This window comes from Scomber scombrus, chromosome 5, assembly GCF_963691925.1.
Source record: "Scomber scombrus chromosome 5, fScoSco1.1, whole genome shotgun sequence".
NCBI classification, from domain to species: Eukaryota; Metazoa; Chordata; class Actinopteri; order Scombriformes; family Scombridae; genus Scomber; species Scomber scombrus.
In genome coordinates this window covers 24,032,617-24,057,576 of record NC_084974.1, presented here as the reverse complement: position 1 = coordinate 24,057,576, position 24,960 = coordinate 24,032,617, and the positions used below count along the sequence as shown (strand labels likewise).

Genomic DNA, 24,960 nt, shown 5'->3' with positions numbered 1-24,960 from the left:
AGGGGTCACTTGAGGACGAGTCAGGCAGTGAGGGGAAGGCCTCAGCGAAGAGGGACACCTGCAGGACAGATAGAGACATCTCATCACCTCCTACATAGAATATAGACGTTTCTCCTCATGAGCTTTTAAACAGAAAATGTATGATATGATTAGGAAAAAAGCAAGTAAAAACAAGATGCCTCGATAATACATAATGAAGAACAATAAAGAACGTTATGCACTTCTCCTCAGTTCCTCACATATGATATTTTTAAGCTTCTCTTCATGGCACTATAAGCATATGAAACAACTCATTTTAAATAATTTTTCCTCCCACCAGCATCCTTCACTGAGGCTTTTGGGCAGAGCAAATTTTTCATCTGCATCTTTTCACTGTGTGTAATGTCCACTGGGAGCCTCGTCCTGCAGTGCTGGCTCCTTCTTTCCCTCATTCAAAAAAAATAAAAAAGCCCTGAGAGCTATGACTGATCTAATGTGCATTAGAGAGCTGTCCAAAATATAGACTGTAGTCACCAAGCCTGGGGCTACTGTATGTCAGGACAGGCTGCGTTTCCATGGTTACTTCATATGTGAATGAGGTTATAGCCCTTCTTCCATTTGTTTATTAGTTTTTAGTTTGTAATAAAATAAATAAATAAAATTTAGGCAATGAGCCATGAAACAAGTAGCTTGAATTTGTTGCAGTTTTTTTTTTTGTGTGGCATTTTGCCTTTTTTGGACAGTGATTGCAACAGGAAAAGCAGCAGAGGACCCCATACAAGGCTTTTTAATTCAGGTGTTGCTTTAAAATATTTTTAACAATTGTGTAAATGTGTAAATAAATGAATATGTTAATAAATCCATGAATGTGGATAAAAAGAAATGTATAAATAAACAAATACATAAAACTAAAACTAAGAGGAACTAAATATACATATGAATAAATGAAGGAATGCAAAGATATGTATTTATTATGCAATTATTTATTTATTATCTTTTGCAGAATTTTGATAAATTTTTAAATTTCTAATTAATCGTTGTCATTTATTCATTTCTAGTGTAACTTTTAGACTCCTATACTTGAAAAGGCATCATTTATTTAATTAAAAATAGCAACAGCACACAATAAAAACCCAACATCACAAACTAAAGTCCTGCATTCAAAATGTAGTTCTCGCTGTATTTGTACAAATGTCCCAAAGAGCTCAGACAATTTATGGTTTAGCTAAACTGATTTTAACTTACTTCTGCTTACAAGTAGCTTTGTTAAATACTATAAAAAGAAAGTGGCTTCCAGTGGACACTCAGGTTAATGATGCACTGGAGAAAAAAAATTATAAAAAAAAACTGAAATCATTTATCACCAGTTTCTTTTAGACAAATCTGGGATAATATATAGTGGTCCTTTGGGTTACAACTGACCTGATTAATGTGGCCTTGATTTATATACAGAAAATATTCAATTTACTTTAAGTTTATTGTTATTGATTTACTTTGTGAGCCTCGGGGGCCATGCAGCCAGCAGCCAGCCTGCGTCAACACATTCATTTCAGTCCTCCACTGGAAGTTAAGAGAGGAAAGGACAATGTTTTTACAAGAGCTCCAATTAGTGGCAAGATTTTGAAGTCGAAAAGCTATTTGTGGATGCTTTAATTGAAATAGTCTTACAGCACCATCACTACAAAGACTTTAACCAAGCTTTAACCCTGTTAGTTAAGCTTTAAAACAGCTGTTGTTTGTGACTGTTTCATTTCTTTGCTGCAGACAGACCAAAATAAAATATATAGAAATTGCACCACTGCTGTGTCACTGTTTTATTAAAGTAATCTTAAGGCAATAATTTACTTTGGGACAACAATTTTCTCTTTGGCTAGAACCAGGAGCAATCTGCCTCTAACATAAACTGACCAGCAGGGAGCTGCAGGTACCGGCAGCATTTTGGGATTTTTCGATTTTCTGTCTGACTCTCAAGTTCAGTGATTGCAAACAATTTGGTCTGACTCATACTTATATATATAAAAAAAACCCACTCAAACTAAGTCGAGTCTCAAACTACCCTACCAGATTCTGATTTTTAGAGAGTTTTTCCTTCCTCTCCTCCGCAGTGCTGGTTGGCCACCACTGTCCCTCTACGTCTCCTCGACCTTCATCTGACAAATCCTGAGAAAAGGCTGTCCACGTGTCGTCCGATTGGTGGAATGAGCTGTCCGTCCAGCTTGGCGTCCAGTGGGTCGACTCTCCGGCGATGGCGTGGTTTCCAAGTGCTGTTTTCAAGACACAAACACACACACACACACACATAGTCATATTGTGTAGATGTCCCTGTAGTGTTGTGGCGTCATGTTTCCTAAAGGCTTTGCCCTCATTCAGATGACCTGGATGCATGTCCAACTAAACCCACATTGCTTTATTTCTGCACTAGCTCGGGGAAGACCGCTCAAGACCTCAGATGCTTCACTGCCCTTGAAAATTAGATTAATTATAAGGATTACCTAATTTTATTAAGCTTATATGGGTCACTTCATCCCGCAAAAATATTTTCCCTCTTACACTCAATCATTGAGCCATGCAAGTAGTTTTAATACACACTGTATGTCACTATTAGAGCTGCAACAATTGACCAATTAATTGATTAGTTGATGAAAAGAAATGAATCTGCATCTGAATCTATTTTGATGACTGATTTTTTTCAAGCAGAAAAGGCAAGCGTGGTGTTGGTTTAAGCTTCTGAAAGTGAGGATCTGCTGCTTTTCTCTGGTTTATATCATGGTAAAGAGGCAATTAATGACAATTTGTACCTACTTTTTGACATTTCATAGCAGAAAAGAAAAGAATCTGCAAATTAATCAGTTTTGAAAATAATCATTAGCCCTAATCACTATAAAACACCATCAAGCTCTCATAAACCTTTTAGACAAATACAATTAGCTTGTAAAAGCCCAGAAAGAGTGAACATCTTCATTTATTATCTAGTTTAATCTAATTTATATGTCAGAGTTAATGTTTCTGATGTTATGCTACACGAGTGATCAGTCAGATTAAGAATTAAAACAGAAAAAAGGTCAGTATCAGTCTTAACCCTGTGTTTTTGTACTAGAATCTGTATCAGGAGAGGAAAAATAGGATTGCCGCACCCTAAGACCTTGTTTTTTTCAGCAGCTCTGATCATAAGCAGTGTGTGATACAGTAAGTTGTCTTCCTTATATTGTTATTCGCATTGACAGACCTTGCAGCGAGGAAACAAGTGAGTGAATATTTATGTCTCATCGTGCCGTCTGTTGCTGTAAATGTTGCCTGCCGTTGCTGAAAAGTTACCTGCTGTATCAGACACAGCGGGAGGGTTTGCATGTTTGACTTTAATCACACTGACATCTCGCTGCAAGGAAACATTTCAGCGAATATTTGTGTCTCACTTTGATGCCTGCTGCCTTCGCGGCTTCTTTTGTTATCTTCCATTGCTCCGACGTTACATGATGTCTCTATCTATTGGACATTTCAGTCGCCTTTGTGCATGCTTGTGTGACTTTCTCTTTCACCCACTGCTTCATAACCTGAGGCTGACTAGAGCTTGAAGTCCCAGGCTCTGTGTTTCTCCTCCTCCCTCTCTTTCGCTTTCACTTAACTCAACTCTGAATGATTAATATCATGTAGGGAGAGGGAGAGATTGGTTAGAAATCCAGGTCAGGCCAGACTAGAGTCTCACTTCTGCTGCAGGGCCAAGTGGTGCTTATTGTACCAGGGCACGAAGCAACTCTGAATGTTTACAACAAGACTACCAACATTGTGGGTTAGCTTATTTCATATTCAGTTACAATAAAGTTGGAACTAATATCATCAAATCATCTCTGTATTATTTTTCTGATTGTTTTCTTCATTCAATTTGTCGATAAAGTGACAGGATTTAAAGAACAATAAATGATACGTGTCACATTAAAGTTAAATATTTTGAAAACCTGCTTGTTTTAGATTTTTCCACACTGTTTCAATTCATTCCTGTATGGTGTAAGAATCACTCAGAAGACTCACCAAAGTTAAGTAAACCATCCTAGTGACCGTTGAGTATGAATTTATTTTTGTTATGGGGTAATGCAAAGCAGACTTTCTAAATCAATCTGCACTCCATTCATAATATAAAACTAAAATTAAGGCGAATTTGATGTGAGTCGTTAACTTGAAAAATACTGGAATGGCCCTTTAATTCATTGCAATTAACTCTCACTACTGTCTGTCAATGTTTAAAGTCCCTGCACTGACAAATCTTCGGCAATATGTTGAAATAATTGCAGGAATGTTTATGGGCAGGTAAACTAAGAAGGCATAAATCATGGGTAAACCCCAGCTTAGCCTTTATTTGGCCCTGCAGTGGAAACAGGGCTTAGGTGATTAACTGAAGGGAGCATAATGAGGGAACATAAGGGCTGATTAACACGCTGGCTGTTAGAGAAAAACAAAAAAGTACAAACACTCAAAGATGTCACAAGCACCTGCATGTTTGTGTCTGCATCATGAGTGCGTCGACTACATAAGAGCTGCCTGCTTTACCCCCTAATAACAACAACAATGTCACTGTGCATAAATGAATAGAAACCAATGGATGCATAAGTATATTCTAGTGCTACAACTAGTGCTGATTTTATTATCACTTAATCTGCAGATGATATCTCTAATTAATTGATCAATTTTCTGTCGACAAATTGATTAATCAACCAATCATTGCAGGCTTACTACATTCAAATTTCTGGCATATAACAGCATGTATGTATGTGATATGTATCTAATACACAAGCTACATGTATTCCTGAAACTGTACAAAAGGTTAAAATGGTGCTAATAATCCCAGCAAGTGTTGTGTTACTCCAGCAAACAGCTGACATTTTGATACCTCTAATCCAAATACTTTTAACTTCTTTTAAAAGACTCTTCTTTACTTTACTGAAGCCTTTTATGTGTCAGCCATGTCGGCCTTAACTAAAGATCCTGCGACAAACAGGAAGGCAAACTTACTAATTCTCCCAAAGGGTGAGAAAGACACTGAAATAGAAAGAAAAAGAAGAAAGGGAGGAAAGAGGGAAGGCCAGCCAGCAGAAAGAAAGAGAAACCAAAAAACCGTGAGACTCACCAACATTATCTCTGCTCCCACAAGGCACTGAGGCAGACATAGCGAACCCTTTGCTCCAGGCCGGCTCTCCCTCCGCCTGCATGAACACTCCAAACTCATCTTCTTCCTCCTCCTCCTCCTCCTCCTTCCTCCCTCCCTCAGTGGCCACGGTCTCCCCCTCACCCTGCTTCTGCTTCTCCTCCTCTTGGCTCTCCAGCTCTCTCCCGTGTCTCCTCTTCCCTTCCTGGCCTCGTACTCCGTCTCCTGCCGTCGCTCCAACCCGCCCCTCCACTGCCTCCAGACAGGGCAGGCCGGTTGCCATGGATCCCAGGGGGGGCAGAGAGGGGGCAGGATTAGCCACTGAGAGTGCAAGAGAGGTGCAGGAATCAGCACAGGCAGCATTAGTGACGTTAGCGCCGGTCTCTCCATTTATTTCTCCATCTGTTTGCCCGCAGGTGTCTCCATTCTCTTTCTTCCTGCAGCCGTCTGCAGACTCCTGTAACCTGCAGCTGTCTTTTAGAGCACAGTCTCTCTTTACTTCTTCACAGTTATCCTCCTGTATGGCACTGGCATCTATCTTTCCTTCTGTGTACCACTCTTTATCACCATCACCTTTGCCATCCACTTTATCCCTCCTCCAAATCTCCCCATCTCCATCCCCTTCCTCTGGATTTACTCTGTCCTTTTTATTGTCTTCCTCTGACTCATCTTTTCTATTTTCCCACACCGGCTCACCTCTCTGCTCTGCTCTGTTAAGTTGACTTTCACTACAGTTGTTATCTGTTATGATCCTGCTGTCTGTCTCCACCACGATGGATGGATCTTTGTGTCTGAGACCTGGAGGTGAAGCTTCTCTCTCCTCCAGCTGGATGTCGTTGTCCTTATTTTTAAAGAAAAACAGAGGTTTTCCGCTTTTGTTGAACTTCACGTTCACAGCGTTGTTCCCACACAAATTTTCATCATGGTCACGATGCTCAAAGTTGCAAACATCTAGTTTATCTTTACCCCCAACTCCAGGGTCTGCTTCCCCTTGTTGATACCCCTCAAGATGCTCTTTGATGTCCTCTTGCTTGCCCTGAACCCAACAAGCCTCATGATCTGCATTGCAAATGCTGCCCTCTACAGGAGCGGAGGGCTCAGCAGTTCTGGTTGGAGAGACTGCAGTGCTGGTGGAGACGGAGACGACGTCAAAGCAGTTGGACACAACTTGCTTCCCTTGCTCCTCCTCGACATCCACGCTCTCCATCTCTTCCTCTGAGTCTTGATCTAGTCCCACATGATCAGAAAATCCATTTACACTGTCAACTATTTCTTCACCGGGCTTTTCAGAATAGAAATCATTGTTTCCTGTATGTATTTTCACAACCTCAGAGTTTATATCCTCTTCTTTCTCTGAAGCCTTGCTGTGAGTTGTTTGCGTTTTCTCTTCAACATCACAGCCGCTGTGGGACTCTGGCTCAAAGTGTTTAGATTCCAGGTCGGGGTTTGGTAAAGTCGAAACAGAGTTAGAATACTCTCCCCCGCACAAGCCTTCCTTCTCCTCCTCCTCCTCGGCATTATTTTGCTGCTCCTTCCTCACCCCCTTCACCTCACTGTTCAACCTGGTTGGGACGCCTCTTCTCGGATTTTCGCCTTCCTCATGCTCCTCCTGGCTCTCCCTTCTCTGTGCTCTCCTTCCACACTGAGTGCAGGTTTTAGGGGAAGCATTGTGGCAGCATCTGGGACTTCTGCATGCTCCCTCTTTCTCCTGTCTGGCTCGCTTGCCATCCTGCTGCGGGCTGGGAAACTGTTTAATGTCCAGGCCTCCTTTGTCTCGCTCTTCCTGCCTTTCTTCCACAGTGATTCCCCCAACAGGATCCTGCCTGCTCCTCTGCTGCCTCTCTCTGCTCGAGTCTGTTTTCTCTCGGCCTGCTGCATTACCGGACTTCCTCCATCTCCGGCCTGAGCGCACTCTAACCCGGTTTGCTCCGGTCTGTGCCGCCGGAGTTGGCACACTGTCCCTCCTCCCGGCTAGGGTGTCTCTGCCTCCTCCTCCTCCTGTCTTCCCTCTCAGCCATCCCCCTACCACACTGGAGGCTGCGCTGGTTGTCACACCAGAACCAGGCTTAGCTGTCGAGTACAAACAGCTTCCTTTCTCTGTGCGGAGAAAGAGGCATTGAGTCTGTGTCTTCCCGTTGCCCTCTGAGGTCTTCAGAGTGGCAACTGTTACCAAAGCTCCGATCCCAGTCTGTCTGGCATCTAGCCCCAAGGGAAGCCCGTACCCCATGCGACCCCACTCCCCACTCAGGTACACATCTGCAGGCCTGGGGCATGAAGTTGAATTCCCTCTGCCTGCAGGTGGGGCTGTGGGGGCTTGTCCTCCTCCTAGCAGACCTCCAGCCTTCCGGCGGTTTTTGGAGCACAGGGCCCAAGCTCGGAGGCCCCGGATCAGCGGCAGATCTCCCAGGCCCAGCTCCAGTCGGCTGGGGAAAGGCAGAGAGGCTCTGGAGCACTTCTGGAGCATCTCCCGAGTGGAGCCTGACACATTCAGGCAAGGGTAGTTGTTGTTGTTATTCTGCTGGAGCATGGTGCCTGTTGTTGGCCTCATCTATGTTTTATTGGTTCGTCCTCACTTATCCTTTATTAAAATGCAGCCTGTCAGGTCGAGTTGAATTCTCATTTGTGAGAGGGAACGCTGCCACTATCAAGAGTCTATTCTTGATTCAGAGTATGAAAGCTCAAAGGTAAAAAGATCACAGTCTGAAAAAAATCCACTGAGCATTATGAAACAACTGAAATACTCTCAAGAAATTCTTACTGATGCATTCTGACAATGGAGAACGTGGCATTGCAAGAAAGAGCCAATTCTCCTGCTACTCTCATGTTTTAACAGTTCCTTCTGACAAAAGCAAAAACCTGTCAAATTTAGGACAAAAAAATAAAAAAGGCTAAAAACAGATCAGTTATTTTCTTGACAGAGAGCCAGAGTTGTGCCTCTGCTTCCCTTTTTATTGCTCCTTTATTCTGGTAGCGTCCTGATGAAGAGAAACTCTCCTGTCAGACACACAACTGTCAGTGCTGATGATAAAGAAGATAATGAGAAGCTTGTTTTCTTCCAGACTCATGCTCAGCGATGGCGTCTTCAGAGCCTTGCTGCCCTCCCTGACGGCTGGCCTCTCACCGCTGAAGACTGACTCAGCTGTCACAAAACAACCTGGAGGGGGAGTGGGACAAAATAAGGAAATTAGAGACTCATAGTGGGGAACTTCGATGTCCTGATGCACTATTTCAGATGCTGAAACAATTTCACCCTTTATTTTAGCTGTCAGACTAATGGAATAGATATGTCATGTAAAAATATAAACATAAATGAGGCATGTTTGACTTCAGATAAAGTGGTTTCATTTAAGTTTTTGCTGTTGCTGAACCAAATAAAACTACAGATGAGTGAGGAGAGCTCAGTGGATGACAGCTACCCTGTTTGTGGAGGTGTGAGTCTGTCAGAGGTCATGCATCTGAATCCATGTGGCTCCTTTTCGTGGTACTCCTACACAAACAGGCCTTATCTTTTATGTAGAATGCGAATTCACGCCACATCCATCATAATACAAATTAGACTGGTGGTTGCATCAGCCGTACAAACTCCACTTATCATCAGCAGGGCTACAAATTTAAACCCAGGTGGTCATAACCCGTAAATTCACTCTTCATGCCCACACAGTTTTAAAGGATTTACTCCAAATGACCCAATAATCCACCACGTAAGAGGCAAAAAAATAGGTTTGGGCCACGCATGTCACACTTAGCCTGCTCATATCAAGCAGGCTATGTACCACAATGATGAAGATGAACCACGTCAAACCACATTGTACCAGCAAAACCAGTACACCTGCCAACATTTCCTGAAAGGAATGCCCATAGAAAAGCTTCTATTGTCTCTCACCTCATTCGAGACATCGGTGTCTCAGGTCCAGGCTTGGGAATAAGTGTCCTTTACTTAATGTCTTTCTGCTTCCTTATTCTTCACACAAGCCAATTCAACCCTCCTCGGGCGCTGGAGCATCCTTCCGCTGGATCAGCGCCACTGCATCCCTCCAGTCGGCCTGCACCACTGTCGTTACAGGGCTACAAATCTGTTGAAACGTGTATTCAGTCCTTTCCAACCGTCTAAATCAGAGCATCACAGAGGTGTTTTTTTTACCCCCTCCGTGTCTCCCCCCGCCTCACTCGTTCGGCCATTGCGCATCATCTCATCGGCATTGTGCGTATACGCCGCATCTTACTGCAGTAGCCTCCGGTGCGTTCAGCGAGCAGGATGACGGAGAGCTCATTTGACTTGCAGCCCACTCACTTGTATGAGAGGTGATCCGTGCCACAAAAGCGGCAAGGGAGATGTGAGGATAGCGGAAGTGTATGGGTGTGGTTGATGCCACAATCCGGGAGAGATGGCTGCATTTTCAAAACTGTTTGTGAAATAGTCACGAAATTAAATGTACAGATTCGTGTACAGGGACAAGAAGTACAACCTTCAAACTACTTTATTTAATTTTCTGTCAGCTGGGATTTGGAAACATTTACATTTACAAATCACTGTTAAAACAATGTTAACAGTATGTTTTATGGTGTAGCAACACTGTGGTTACGGTCTGGTTAGGGTTTAGGCACAAAAAACACTTGGTTAAGGTTAGGAAAATATCACAGTTTGGGCTAATTGATTACTTAAATGATAAAGTTATTAACAGTCCTTGCTTAAAGTTGGGCAACCGTCATGGTCATGGCAACATAAACACAATGGAAATAGTTGTTGTTGGACATAGGAGGCAAATGGAGGTTACCTGCAGCAAAGTCCACTTTTTGCCACTTATCTATTTAGCCATCCACCCAACCCGTTACCTCCAAACATAGACACAAAAGAGTCTTCCAACTGAAATACATAAGTTTGAAAGTTACAAATCAAAGTGTCGTGAAAAAAATTTAAAATTTGTGTCCATGCACACAAATCAATCAATTAAATTTTCTAACAGTTTCATTAACTGTTGTGAAACTGGGTTGGCTGTTCGTGCTTCTCATGTGTTTCCATTAAATTGGAGTCACAGAGCTCAGCATCCAATTTCAAAAAAATAATTGGGCCGTTCTTAAAAAACCCTGATGATCAGGGGCGCAACTACCTACTTTCTGAGGGGTATGCAGATACATTGCAGGCGCAGGATTTTTCATCCCTACGAAATCTTTCTCTTTCTCCCTCTTCCGTTTTCTGTTTTGTGCCCCCAAGAGCTTTATTTTCTGCCTCTCCATGTTATTAGGTCCCTGTCATCAAATGACAACACAATTCAAATGAAAACACTCCTGCTCCAGCGCATGCTCGAGGGGGCGCGCACCAGAGCGCCTGTAGTGTGGAGAGGTGAACGGAGGGGAGGCGGAGGGGCGCCTAATCAGTGACGTGCCTCTGTTATTGATCATATCATTTACTACACATGCACAAACGCTGTTAAATACAGAAAATACTGACTCGAAATAATTTTCCCCCCATCACTTTGGCGCCCCCTCAATTGTGGCGCCCCTATGCACCGCACATAGTGCATACCCACTTTTTGCGCCACTGCTGATGATCATTTAGCAACACTTACTGCTGTTTTAAAGGTATTAAAAGATTCTTAATTCTTTTAAAAATTATTATTTAAAATAATTACAATATGTTTTCCAAGTTATGGCTGTATTTCCTCCCTAGATTGATGAATATTACATATGTTGTTGCTCTTTTTGTAAAACAGAAACACAATATGAAAGCATTACTTTGGATAAAAATATAAAATATTGGAAATTAATGTCAAAATATAGCCTTCCATATGACTGATAATTAAAGTTTTTGTTGTTCAAAACTGTTGTACATGTTGGTAAAGGTGATATGCTATTTCTGGCTATCATGTTTTTTTGAATCAGGGAAAATAAGGTGCAACTTGAGAAGCAGGTTAAATGTCTTTTTTTAATCAAATATTTTTCACACAGATGGTAAGAAAAGTATTTTAGGTTTCAGGAAATACTGTATCTCAAGAACAGTGGTAAGTGGTATTTATTTTTTGGAAAGTCTTGGGAATGTAATGATAAAACATGAGATGCACAAACTGGGGCTTAGAGAGGGAAAAAAGAGGAATACTTTTAAAAAGGAAAATAAAGAAAGAAGAGTGACATAATGACAATGTGGGTTACAGATGGCTTGTTTTGACAGAGCAGTGTTTTTTTTGTTGTTTTTTTTTGTTTTTTGGGGGGGGGGGGGGGGGGGGGCATCAGGAGTGTGCCGCCCTTAAAAATGACAAAATAGTTCCCAGAATAGTTAACAGTGCAGCTGATGACGCTGCAGTCCTTCATTTCTCAACCCCCCTGTGGCATTGTTAATACCACATACAACATTAATCTCACCCTCACACACACTCATCCTTGTAGCCTACGTCGCACAGCATCATCAAAGCAGCGGATGAGTGGATTGAACACACACACACACACACACACACACACACACACACACACACACACACACACACACACACACACACACACACACACACACACACACACAGACACACATACACACACACACAACGAAAAGACTTGATGCACCCCTGCACATGGTTCATCACTTTCTCTTACAAAGTCCATCCTCCTTTCAGGCATTACTCAATAAGTCTTATTCATAAGGTCTCTGATCTACAGCAGAAAGCTCCTTATTCTCACTAATGCAGAATCCCAAAACAGTGAATCCGCTCAGCTTTGACTGATTTAGGCTTAATTTTAAAGGTGGGAGTAATGTCCTTTTGCCTCTGTAGGTAATACAAAGAGTTCTGATTTTAACTCAAGTAATCAATAATAATGCTCCGCAGTATTTTCTATGTGATGTTTACAGGTGACAATGGTCAGTCTTTCTGCATCTTTTAACCAGCCATGACTAAATGGATCCACTATTTTCTTTTTTTCTTTTATAGTGACCAAGACGTTAAAGCTGCACAGAGAATAAGAATAACTCTGGAGGGGTGTGCATTGCTGTCTGTCACTGTGTCTTTTTTTTTTTTTTACCACCACTGGGGGACACCAATTGACTTTGAGCCTAAATGCCTCTAGTTCTTTTTTTTTTTACATTGCCCTCAAGTCACATGCATAGTACAAATAAACGAATACAGCGCTGACTGGTTGAAGAAAAACTTCTTGTATCTGTTGTTTTTAACGGTTTTCCCCCTAAATGAAACACTGACATTGGGTTTCACATTCACTGAATGATTCCATGCTAACCTATTAGTGTGCAAGAACTGTAAGTACTCTGTTGGCCTTCCAAGTTAATCAATACCAATGAATTACAAAACACACCTGTTATGACCTGGCCTAGGGAAACCCTGCAACATGAAAATGAGACTCCCCTCCTCTCGGCTCCGAAGAACCACCAACAACAAGGATTTTTTTTTGCAGTCCTTTAAATGTTAATTTCATACTTTTGGCTTCAGGGTGAGCTAACAGTAAAACAACAAACAAAAGAGAACTAAAGCTAATTAACCCAAAATTACTCACTTAAACAGAAAGAAACACTAATACAAATCACTAACCTAACAAACACAGGAGAAAATAAACAGAAATGCTATCCACCCCCATGAAACCTGTGGACATGAGGATAGGATTGGATCATTCTAATTAAACAGGCCTTTATAATGTTGGGTCCGATCCAGTCGGACCACAGTATGGAGGCCCATTTTTGCCAGGACAAAAATAATAATAATACTTATGAAATAAAAGTTTGCATGATAAAATAATAATAATAATAATAATAATTATTATTATTATGTGATAGTAAGTTAAAATTTGGGTTGGGGGTGGCTTTGACAGCGGAGCAGTGGAGAAAAGCCCTGGTAGGGGTGCATACAGCCTCAATCTGTACCTGGCACGGCCTCATTTGGTTCAAGGTGCTGCATCGGCTTCATTATCCTAAAGTGAAACTCTCTAAAATGTTTCCTGATGGAGACTCGACCTGTGATAGATGCAGACTCTCACCTGCCTCTCTATCTCAGACATTCTCACAATAGTAATTCAGCTGGTTCCGATGATAGCTATTTTTGGCATCGTAGGAGAGAATAATAATAATCTTTGTGGGACTAAACTCAAAATAAAATAAAAAATGTCACAGGGCATGGAGATTGATCCTTCTCCACTGAATCCTCATCTGCCAAGCTGGACTCGGTGGCTCAGGGAGGTGATCCAACATCTCAAACTGGAGATTCACAGTACAAGGTTGCTCCGATAAATTTGAGAGAATTTGGAAACCATTATAGGATTACATAAGGGCAAAGCTCTAACCCACCACCTTCATGAATGTAATTCTAAATGGAAAAGTCACATTTAGTTATTATCTAGTATCTTTCTGTCTCCGCAGCCCATCACAATGAGATAAGCCTCTGGCTTTTTACTTTTTACATCTGCCTGTTTGTTAGTATGCCTGCATTTGTTTTTTGTTGTTGTTTTTGTGTTCTTTTTCTATTGTTGTGTGGCTGTTCTGTGTTTTATAAACGAAAAGCCAATAAAAAATATATTTAAAATGGTGATGTGTAGTTTAATAGTAACCAAGTTTAACATTTTGAGTTATTACAAAATTGAGTTGAAGAATAAAAATGATGAGATAGTAAATCCAAACTTTAACTTAGAAACCATGAGCATATTTATTTTCTATCATTAACTTTTCATCTATCTGTTTTTTAAGTAAGGAATTTGAGTTTTTCAATTGTCAGTTTTTATTCCTCGCGGACCTGCAAAGAATAATAGATTTTGAGTGGATTTGTAGCTAAAACCTCTAAGCCCACAGCGATTACAAACAAATCACATATTGTGTAGTGAGAAAGAGACACAAAGACACTTAATTGAATCCATTTTTGTGTGAATATTATTTTATTGATGTAACATCTTAACCAACAGTCTCTCCAATGCAGCTTTGACAAACACTTGGCACTGAAACCCTTATAGTCTAAAAGAAACAAAAATCAAAGACTTGATTAAACCAGAAAGGTACAAATCTCTATACACATAGATACTACTCAGTGCGTGTTACCTTAACATGTCACTACTCTTGTTCCAGCTTTTTGAAAAAATCTATTGTTTTTTCACCTGCAAAACAGGCACAGTGTTAAAATTGTTAATGGAAAAACTTGTGGGAGTGGATATGTTAGGACTTCTCGATGCATTTCATCACACATTTTCATTCCAGCTACCAACCAAGTAAACTAAAGGCAACCAAGTAAAGTAAAAAGTAAGGTGTTCATTCTCAAATGCTTTACAGCTTGCTTGAAAAAATAGCTCATTATTTAGGAAAATCTGATCTTGTAAACTGTTATCTGGTAAGTAAATGGCTATAGTTTGTGTAAAATCATCAGTATTCAAAAGTGTATTTTATTTTAATGTAAGCAATATTACAGTAGATGTTTTATTCTGAAAAGACAAGTATTGCATTTGGGAATGAAACCTAAATGTCTGAATGTTGAGTCAAAGACAGCACAAGGCTTTTCACCTCCTTCTCAAAGCAATTTGGGGGTAAAGGTAAAGGCATTTAAATATGCTTCTATTAATCTGATACTAATCTTTTTAACATACACAGTTTCTTAATAGATCTTAAAAATATGTATATATTAAACTGAATAATGTCAGATTATCAAAAACAAGGGAAATGTGCCTTGGTCCTCTTGTCTTATCCCCCTCTCTACTGTCTTTAGATGAAATAGCTTGTTGGCTTTAGTACAAGATCAAGGCTTGCCACTCGTTAGCCAGTCTGTCATTGTAGCAGCCTTATGGTAAAGTAGTTTATAGCAGGTTAGTTATTGTTACAGGGTCAAGTTAAAAAGGTTTTTACCTTTAAAACTCCACTCAGTTATTTTGTTATAGTGTTCAACACCACCCCTAAAACCCCAAATTTCCTCCCAGCTCAATGCCAATGTTTTGAAACTCAACACAGTACACAGCTGAGTTTCAAAACATTAACGTCAGTCAGGAGATGAATCTTGAAGCTAAAAACCCAATCCTAAAATATACAGTAGTATAGAGTCTTTTTCTGGCAGTGTACAGGAAAAAAAAAAAAGATTAGCAGCAGGTTGACCTAAATTTTTGAGAGCAACCTGTAACCAGAAGGTCACAGGTTTGATCCCCACAGCAGAAAAAGAGTCCAGAGTGTCTTTAAGCAAGACTCACTCACTGTGACTAGCTCTGGGTAACAGCACCAGCTAAATTCTTAAAATATAATAAAATTATATGGCAGAAAATGAGAAAATCCTATAATCTCAAAAAAAAAGCTCATGCCTCTTGCTCAAGACAAACAGAAAAGGTTATCAGGTCCAAAAATATAATTCCTACTCCTGACACTTGGTGAATATGAAAATAATTACATTTTGTACTGAAGGGATACTGCTTCAAAGAAGCAATTATAAGTTTTATTTACATAAATATTATTCTGGCCTGTAGTGTAGTGGTTCAAAATGAACTATTTTGAACTTATTATAAAACCACAATCAATGATGCTGATGATCTATATGAAAATATGATGAGTCACTCCAGCGCATTTTGAAAACATGAACAACAATAAATTATGAAGCAATCTGACATGTTTACATTCAGAGTGAAATCTTTAAAACCAAACAAAATCTGATAAATAATTTGGACTAAACTAACAAAACTTGAAGAACAGTAACAAAAATAGTCACATTTAAAATGAAAAAATGGAAGTATATATTACTCTGCTGCTGTAATAATGACAATAATGCTGGTTGATGAAATGTCATTGCTTTTCATCACATTCATACCTCACCTATTAAAATATAAAATAAAGACTTTTTATTCAATAGAGGTTTGCCATGTTGCAGGCTTAGCTTACAAGAACACTGCAACCTCACCAAAGAAAAAAAATATTAAAAGACATTTAAGATATCATTACAGCATCCTCAGTAGTTCTCAGAAGTCCGACACTTGACGAGTTGTTGTCGTGGTTGTCGAAGATTCACCTGTTTGCGTTTCAGTGGTGACCATTTGGTGGGTGACTCTGGAGGTTTTTGTCACCATGGTGACTGTCCCTTTCTCAGTGGTGGAGACATGGTGCTCTTCGGACATTTCCTGGGTGGTGAAGTCGACTCCTGAGGTGTGGAGACAGAAAGACCCCAAGACGTTGGCCTCACCTCCAACCTCCCCCTTTCGCTGGGCTTGAGGAGAACCCTCTGGGGTTATCTGGAGGAAGCCTGGGGGAGGAAGTGAGGAAAGGAGATAAGTGAGGAAATTAGAGGAAATGAAACAAGGAGAGGACAGCAGGATAGATATCAAGAGGAGGGAGTGTAGAACTGAAGAGGGAAAAGACACTTAGTCTTTTGTAGCAGAGACAAAACAGAAGGTGATAAATTAATAATTTGTACAACAAACACAGGCAAAACCAAACACAACAAAAGTAAAAGCAAGGATGAATTGTGTAAAATGTATTGTATATTGTCATAATTCTGTTATAATAGGTATAAAGTATAAAACAGACATACAAAGCAAATGCCTAGGCATACGTAGGCATTGAGCATTATTGTGAATTTTGGGTTATTGTGCATTATTCTCTTTTTTAAAAAGTGGTTTAATATTGCACCTCCATAAAGTTGTGAAAGACTTAAGAAAGAGAGATAAAGTAAAGCAGTGCAGTGACTTTTACTCCTTAATAGCCACGTTTCGATCCCATGAACTTTCCTCAGGGACTAAGAAGCTTTTGAGGAACTCAGTTCCTCTACCTGCATTTCCATCGGAGGAACTAGGGTCTAAATAAAGTTCCAGGGATATTGTTTTATCCCTGAAAAATCCCTGCCTAAGGGTGAGTACTTTATAAAAGTACAGGAACTTTAGGGGGTGAAACACAGGCATTCATAAAACAAGGAAGTACTCTGGTATCAATATTACGATGAGGGGAAGACATTTCTATTTGTTTGTTAATATCAAAAGTGAAATTAGGCTTTGTTGTTGGCTTCCTGACTCATTTTTAAAAAAGAGAAAAAGAGCGAGGTAACAAGCAGGTAAGAGAGAGTTTTTTTTCTTGTGTGAATATGTGTTTCAAGTGCTGCTTTTTAAAAAATGTTTTATTACTCACAGGTCTTATTTGCATGATCTACCTGGTTCCTCAGATTTGGTAGAAACCCAAACAGTATTGCACAACAGGGACTTTTAGTTTCAAGTTTAGTTCCTCTGGTTCCAAAGTACCTGGAACTTTTGATCAAAAAGCGGCTAATATGGGTACTACACTTCCCATAATGCAAATCGAGAGCAGGTGTTTACCAGGCAGGGAGGGTCCATGTCTTTCAATCTCAATTCCCTTAATTTGTCATACAGTGGTCATTTAAAAATATGTATTCTCTAAACCTAAACTGAGATAACCCTGGTGACATCAGTCAGGTAATTTTTTGGGTATGGACAAAGAACGACCAGAGCAAAAGTCTACTAATAGTAGCCTTTGAAAATAATGGGAGTTCCTCTTTAAGAAGTACTACAGTAAATAAAACACTATTAGCCTGTGTCTGTGTCAAGTTGTTCAGATATCTTGTTGTAATTTCCTTTATCCTTACCTGTCGAGTGTGGCTTCAGGGTAAACTTAGGGACCTTGAACCAGGGGGAAGACCCTTTTTCTTCAGACTCCCACTCCCTGCTTTTGCTCTCCACCTTTCCCGAGCTTAACTCCATGGTAAAACCAGAGGGGGACTCTGAGCTGTCCCTGTCCAGCATGTCTGTTCTGGCGTGAGATGACACCACATCCTTTGAGGACTCCTCATGGAAATCTTTAGTGTCTCCCCTCATTTTTGCTGGTGATGAATCAGCCAACTTGCCATATGGAGAGGTGAACTCCACATTTGGAAGTTTGATTTTACTACTGAATGTCCCTTTATTGTCCTTGGAGCCCTTGTGAGGACTTCCATCTTTTTCACCATTGAGACTTGAACTTGAGCCTTCGCTCTTGACATCAAATGACCCTGATTTGCCAGGCGAAAATGACACTTTAGGCATTTTCAACTTCCCTCCCCTTGACTTCTCCTCTCCCTCCCCCTCTCTCTCTGTGCTCACAGCAGCTGATATGTCTTTGGACTTCCCAAAGCTTGACTTCATTTGGCTTTTGGGCACCTTCATTTTGACGTCCTCTGTTTGAGCATTAGCTGTTATCTCCTCTACTTGGACGCCTGCACATGCAGCGGGTTCATCTGTTCGAGGAGGATTTACCAAGACAAAAACAGCTTTTTTTACTTTGGGCATTTTAGGGCCCTCATACCGAATTTCTGGCCCATGGATATCCATCCTTCCTTCAGGAGAGGAGATGGAAGGTAATGGGACACCAAACTTAGGGATTTTGACTTTCTTTCCCTTTTCTGTTTTGTCCTCATCTTCATCCTGTGATGTACCAATATCAAACTCTATGTCTGGAATCCTGGGAGCTTTGATTTCTGCAGTGGATGATGAGAGGCCAACGTTTTCACCTGTTCCTGAGGTGGTTGAGCCTTGTTTGGTTTTCAGACTAACACTTGGTAATGTAATTCCTGGAACTGGGATATTAATACGATGTTTGTCCTCTGTATGCCCATTGGGGCCTGAGATTGTGGGACAAGAGATGCTTACATCAACGCCATGCTCTAATTTTTTTTTAAGTTGACCATCGTCATCATCACCGTTTTTGCTTGATTTCACTTCTGTTGTCACATCTTTTCCATTTTTCTTTTTTGGCATTCCAATCTTGAATTTTGTGCCTTTGACTTTAGGCCCTTTTACTTTGCTGCTGGTTCCTGCGTTGTTGAGATCCAAGTCAGGTAGTTCAACTTTTTTCCTGTCCTTTTTGTCCTCTCCCCTATGAAGTCCTAGATCAAGCTCTATGTCTCCTTTTGGAACTTTGATATCTATTGTTGGCATCTTGAATTTCAGACCTTTGTGCTGTCCCTCAACATGCAAATCAGCTTCCCCATGACCTTCTGTGTCTTGTTTGTGTTTACCAAGTGTCACATCAATGTCCAGATCTGGTGATGTGACTTGTGGCACTTTAATTTTCCCTCCTGTCTCAATGGAGACATCCCCCTTTAAGAGTTTAACATCTAGGCCTTTGACTTTTCCTCCTGTGGCTTCCATCTCCAAAGCAGGTGCTTCAATGTCTTTACTTTTACCTTTTGGAAGTGAAATATCAACCATTGGCATCTTGACATGTGGCAACTTTATGGTTCCTCCTTCTGCCTCCACTTTCTGCTCTGGTGCGTCAACATTTGCCATTCCTTTAGGGATAGTTATGTCAACATTAGGCATCTTGAACTTTCCACCCACTCCCTTAATTTCAACTTCGGGACCTACAGTCTTCCCTTTTGGCAGTGATATGTCTACTGAGGGCATTGTCATGTGTGGCATTTTAAATTTGCCTCCCTCTCCCTCAATCTCCAGCTTCGCTCCTTCAATTGTGCATGATTTTCCTTTAGGTAATGAGAGGTTGACATTCGGCATTTTCATGTGAGGCATTTTGAAATTTCCCCCTGCATCTCCCTCTATCTCAACATCTGGACCTTCAACGTTTCCTTTGGGTAGTGAAATATCAACCGAGGGCATGCTGACATGTGGCATTTTCATGTGAGGCATTTTGAACTTTCCTCCTGTACCTCCCTCCATTTCAACTTCTGGACCTTCAACCTTTCCTTTGGGCAGAGAAATGTCAACCGAGGGCATGCTGACATGTGGCATTTTCATGTGAGGCATTTTGAATCTTCCTCCTGCATCTCCCTCTATCTCAACATCTGGACCTTCAACCTTTCCTTTGGGTAGTGAAATATCAAACGAGGGCATGCTAACATGTGGCATTTTCATGTGAGGCATTTTGAACTTTCCTCCTCCTTGTCCCTCCATCTCAACATCTGGACCTTCAACCTTTCCTTTGGGCAGTGAAATATCAACCGAGGGCATGCTGACATGTGGCATCTTGAATTTCCCACCTTCCCCTTTGAGCTCCACCTCTGGGCCATCAATCTTTCCTTTGGGCAGAGAAATGTCAACCGAGGGCATGCTGACATGTGGCATTTTCATGTGAGGCATTTTGAATCTTCCTCCTGCATCTCCCTCTATCTCAACATCTGGACCTTCAACCTTTCCTTTGGGTAGTGAAATATCAAACGAGGGCATGCTGACATGTGGCATTTTCATGTGAGGCATTTTGAATTTTCCTCCTCCTTGTCCCTCCATCTCAACGTCTGGACCTTCAACCTTTCCTTTGGGCAGTGAAATATCAACTGAGGGCATGCTGACATGTGGCATCTTGAATTTCCCTTCTTCCCCTTTGAGCTCCACCTCTGGGCCATCAATCTTTCCTTTGGGCAGAGAAATGTCAACCGAGGGCATGCTGACATGTGGCATTTTCATGTGAGGCATTTTGAATCTTCCTCCTGCATCTCCCTCTATCTCAACATCTGGACCTTCAACCTTTCCTTTGGGTAGTGAAATATCAAACGAGGGCATGCTGACATGTGGCATTTTCATGTGAGGCATTTTGAACTTTCCTCCTGTACCTCCCTCCATTTCAACTTCTGGACCTTCAACCTTTCCTTTGGGCAGAGATATGTCAACATGTGGCATATTCATGTGAGGCAATTTGAATTTTCCTCCTCCTTGTCCCTCCATCTCAACATCTGGACCTTCAACCTTTCCTTTGGGCAGTGAAATATCAACTGAGGGCATACTGACATGTGGCATCTTGAATTTCCCACCTTCCCCTTTGAGCTCCGCCTCTGGGCCATCAATCTTTCCTTTGGGCAGAGAAATGTCAACCGAGGGCATGCTGACATGTGGCATTTTCATGTGAGGCATTTTGAATCTTCCTCCTGCATCTCCCTCTATCTCAACATCTGGACCTTCAACCTTTCCTTCGGGTAGTGAAATATCAACCGAGGGCATGCTGACATGTGGCATTTTCATGTGAGGCATTTTGAATTTTCCTCCTGTACCTCCCTCCATTTCAACTTCTGGACCATGTTTTTTTCCTTTGGGAAGAGAGATGCCAAATTCTGGCATTTTCATGTGAGGCATTTTGAACTTTCCTCCTATATCTCCCTCCATCTCAACGTCTGGGCCTTCAACCGTTCCTTTAGGCAGAGAGATGTCAACCGAGGGCATGCTGACATGTGGCATTTTCATGTGAGGCATTTTGAAATTGCCTCCTCCTTGTCCTTCCATTTTAATGTCTGGACTTTCAACCTTTCCTTTGGGCAGTGAGATATCAACCGAGGGCATGCTGACATGTGGCATTTTCATGTGAGGCATTTTGAACTTTCCTCCTGTACCTCCCTCCATTTCAACATCTGGACCTTGTACTTTTCCTTTGGGTAGAGAGATATTGATATCCGGCATTTTCACATGAGGCATTTTGAATTTTCCTCCTGCATCTCCCTCTATCTCAACATCTGGACCTTCAACCTTTCCTTTGGGTAGTGAAATATCAACCGAGGGCATGCTGAAATGTGGCATTTTCATGTGAGGCATTTTGAACTTTCCTCCTGTACCTCCCTCCATTTCAACATCTGGACCTTGTACTTTTCCTTTGGGTAGAGAGATATTGATATCTGGCATTTTCACATGAGGCATTTTGAATTTTCCTCCTGCATCTCCCTCTATCTCAACATCTGGACCTTCAGCCTTTCCTTTGGGTAGTGAAATATCAACCGAGGGCATGCTGACATGTGGCATTTTCATGTGAGGCATTTTGAATTTTCCTCCTGCATCTCCCTCTATCTCAACATCTGGACCTTCAACCTTTCCTTTGGGTAGTGAAATATCAACCGAGGGCATGCTGACATGTGGCATTTTCATGTGAGGCATTTTGAACTTTCCTCCTGTACCTCCCTCCATTTCAACTTCGGGACCTTCAACCTTTCCTTTGGGCAGAGAGATGTCAACATGTGGCAATTTCACATGAGGCATTTTGAATTTTCCTCCTGCATCTCCCTCTATCTCAACATCTGGACCTTCAGCCTTTCCTTTGGGTAGTGAAATATCAACCGAGGGCATGCTGACATGTGGCATTTTCATGTGAGGCATTTTGAACTTTCCTCCTGTACCTCCCTCCATTTCAACTTCTGGACCTTCAACCTTTCCTTTGGGCAGAGATATGTCAACATGTGGCATTTTCATGTGAGGCATTTTGAATTTTCCTCCTCCTTGTCCCTCCATCTCAACTTCTGGGCCATCAATCTTTCCTTTGGGCAGAGACATGTCAACATGTGGCATTTTAATGTGAGGCATTTTGAACTTTCCTCCTGTACCTCCCTCCATTTCAACATCTGGACCTTCAACCTTTCCTTTGGGCAGAGAAATATCGGCTGAGGGCATGCTGAGATGTGGCATCTTGAATTTCCCACCTTCCCCTTTGAGCTCCACCTCGGGATCGCCAATTTTTCCTTTGGGCAAAGAGATGTCAACATGTGGCATTTTCATGTGAGGCATTTTGAATTTTCCTCCTCCTTGTCCCTCCATCTCAACTTCTGGGCCATCAATCTTTCCTTTGGGCAGAGAAATGTCAACATGTGGCATTTTAATGTGAGGCATTTTGAACTTTCCTCCTGTACCTCCCTCCATTTCAACATCTGGACCTTCAACCTTTCCTTTGGGCAGAGAAATATCGGCTGAGGGCATGCTGAGATGTGGCATCTTGAATTTCCCACCTTCCCCTTTGAGCTCCACCTCGGGATCGCCAATTTTTCCTTTGGGCAAAGAGATGTCAACATGTGGCATTTTCATGTGAGGCATTTTGAACTTTTCTCCTCCTTGTCCCTCCATTTCCATTTCAGGTGTCTTTATGTCAGCACCTTCGAATTTTGCTTTAGGAAGAGACAGGTTGATGTTGGGCATTTTCATGTGAGGCATTTTGAACTTTCTTCCTGTACCTCCTTTTGTTTCAACATCTGAACCTTCAACCTTTCCTTTTGGAAGTGACATATCAACTGAAGGCATATTAATTTGGGGCATTGTCAATTTTGCTCGTCCTCCATCAACCTTCGCATCCACATCTGGTGTATCTACGTCTGCAGTTTTCATTTTTGGAAGATTAATGTCAACATGTGGCATTTTGACATGTGGCATCTTCAACTTTCCTCCTCCCTCAGTTTCAACATCTGGCCCGTCTAATTTACCAGTCTTTCCTTTAGGCAGAGATATGTCAATATTAGGCATTTTGAATCCATGCATTCCGAATTTCCCCCCCTCTCCTTCTACATCCACATCTGGTGCATCAATTTTTCCAGTTTTTGCTTTCGGCAGGTTAATGTCAATATTGGGCATTTTGACATGAGGTATCTTAAACTTTCCGCCTCCATCACCATGTATATCAACATCTGGTGCTGCAAGATCTCCAGATTTCCCTTTGGGAAGGGATACATCTATTGTTGGCATTGTAATGTGAGGCATTTTGAATTGTCCTTCACCTCCCTTTAGTTCCACTTCTGGTCCATCAATGTTGCCTGTTTTTCCTTTAGTAAAAGACAAGTCAATATTAGGCATCTTGATGGTTGGCATGTTGAATTTGCCACCTTTCTCTGGCTTTACATCATGCTTTACTTTAGGCAAGGACATATCCAGATCTAGTTTGGGGATGGAAACATCAATTGTTGGAATTTTGGGAATTTTGAGGTTTCCCTCATAACCTCTGAGATCAGCCTCTGAGACATCAACTTCTGCTTTGGGGAGAAGAATTTCAGTCTCTGGTGTTTTAGCTGCTGGTAGAGACAGCTCAACAGAGGGCATCTTGACCTTGGTCTTGGCTTCAAAGTCCCCACTTGTCTTTCCTAAACCTCTTTCTTTAGAACCAAATCCTGGCATGGAGAACTTGGGTAGTTTGAGCTTCCCCTTTTTCAATTTAACATCAACATCAGGAGAAGATACAGACACATCTGCATTATTTTTGGATATTCCAAATGAGGGCATTTTGATTTTAGGTTTTTTCACTTTGACTTTTCCATCCCCATCAAACTCCACCGATGGTGCCCTTATTTCTCCCTCCACATGTGGTGGGCTGAGGGAAATGTCACCCTTGGGGCCTTGTCCTGATAGTCCCAAACCACCACTCTTAGACTTTCCACCAAACCTTGGAAGAGTGAAGCTGGGCCCTTTGAGGGAGACATTAGGTAGATCAAAGCTGCCCCCTGAAGAAGGCCTGCCACCCTCTGCTTTCAGAAGCTCCACTTCCACATCGTCACCTTTAGCTTTGGCATGGCCAAAGTCTAGATCCACCTTCGGAGCTGAGATGTCAACTGTTGGTAGTTTGACAGTTGGGAGTTTGATGGATGCCCCCGGATCTTCTACACTACCTGTCTCAATATCTGTGCCCTTAACTTTCAACTTGGCTGGTTTAATTTTTCCTTTGAGACCAGAAATCTCCAAATCTTTTGAAGCATTAGGAACACTGGCGTCCACTTTGAGGCTTTTGTCTTTCACACCAGAGGGGAGGCTGAGGTCGAGATTAAATTTGGGGAAATTTATGTCAAGAGTTGGCATGTGGAGCCCACCACCCTTTTTTCCGGACACATCAACTTTTGGCACTTCAAACTTTCCCTTTGCAGATAGTCCTTCAATATCGATATCTCCCTCCACTTTTCCCACTGGAACTGAAGTGTCAACAGCTGGCTTTGCAATCTTTCCTCCCTTCATATCCGGTCCTTCCAGTTTGACACTACCCTCTGGCAGGTTCATCTTTGGAAGTGAAACATCTATTTTGGGCATTTTGAATTTGCCTCCTTTCACTTCAGGGCCCTCAATACTGAGATCAGCCTTTCCTTCAGGTAGTGAAAAATCAGTACTTGGCAAGTTTATTTTTCCTCCCTTAAGTTCAGGGGCATCTATATTGACCTCTGGCCCTTTAGCTTTCATTTTAG

General features: G+C 41.6%; 1 protein-coding gene across 1 annotated transcript in view; it reads right to left on the bottom strand.

Moving 5' to 3' along the window:
* Positions 1-13,952: 13,952 nt before the first annotated feature.
* Positions 13,953-24,960, bottom strand: part of prx (periaxin) — a 50,548-nt gene continuing 39,540 nt past the window's right edge. Inside the window, exons 16-17 of the mRNA XM_062419903.1 lie at positions 17,653-23,619; positions 13,953-16,302 (exon numbers count right to left, since the gene is read on the bottom strand). Coding sequence (XP_062275887.1) covers positions 16,022-16,302; positions 17,653-23,619 — 6,248 coding nt within the window. The 3' untranslated portion in view covers positions 13,953-16,021. The remainder of the gene's footprint in view (positions 16,303-17,652; positions 23,620-24,960) is intronic.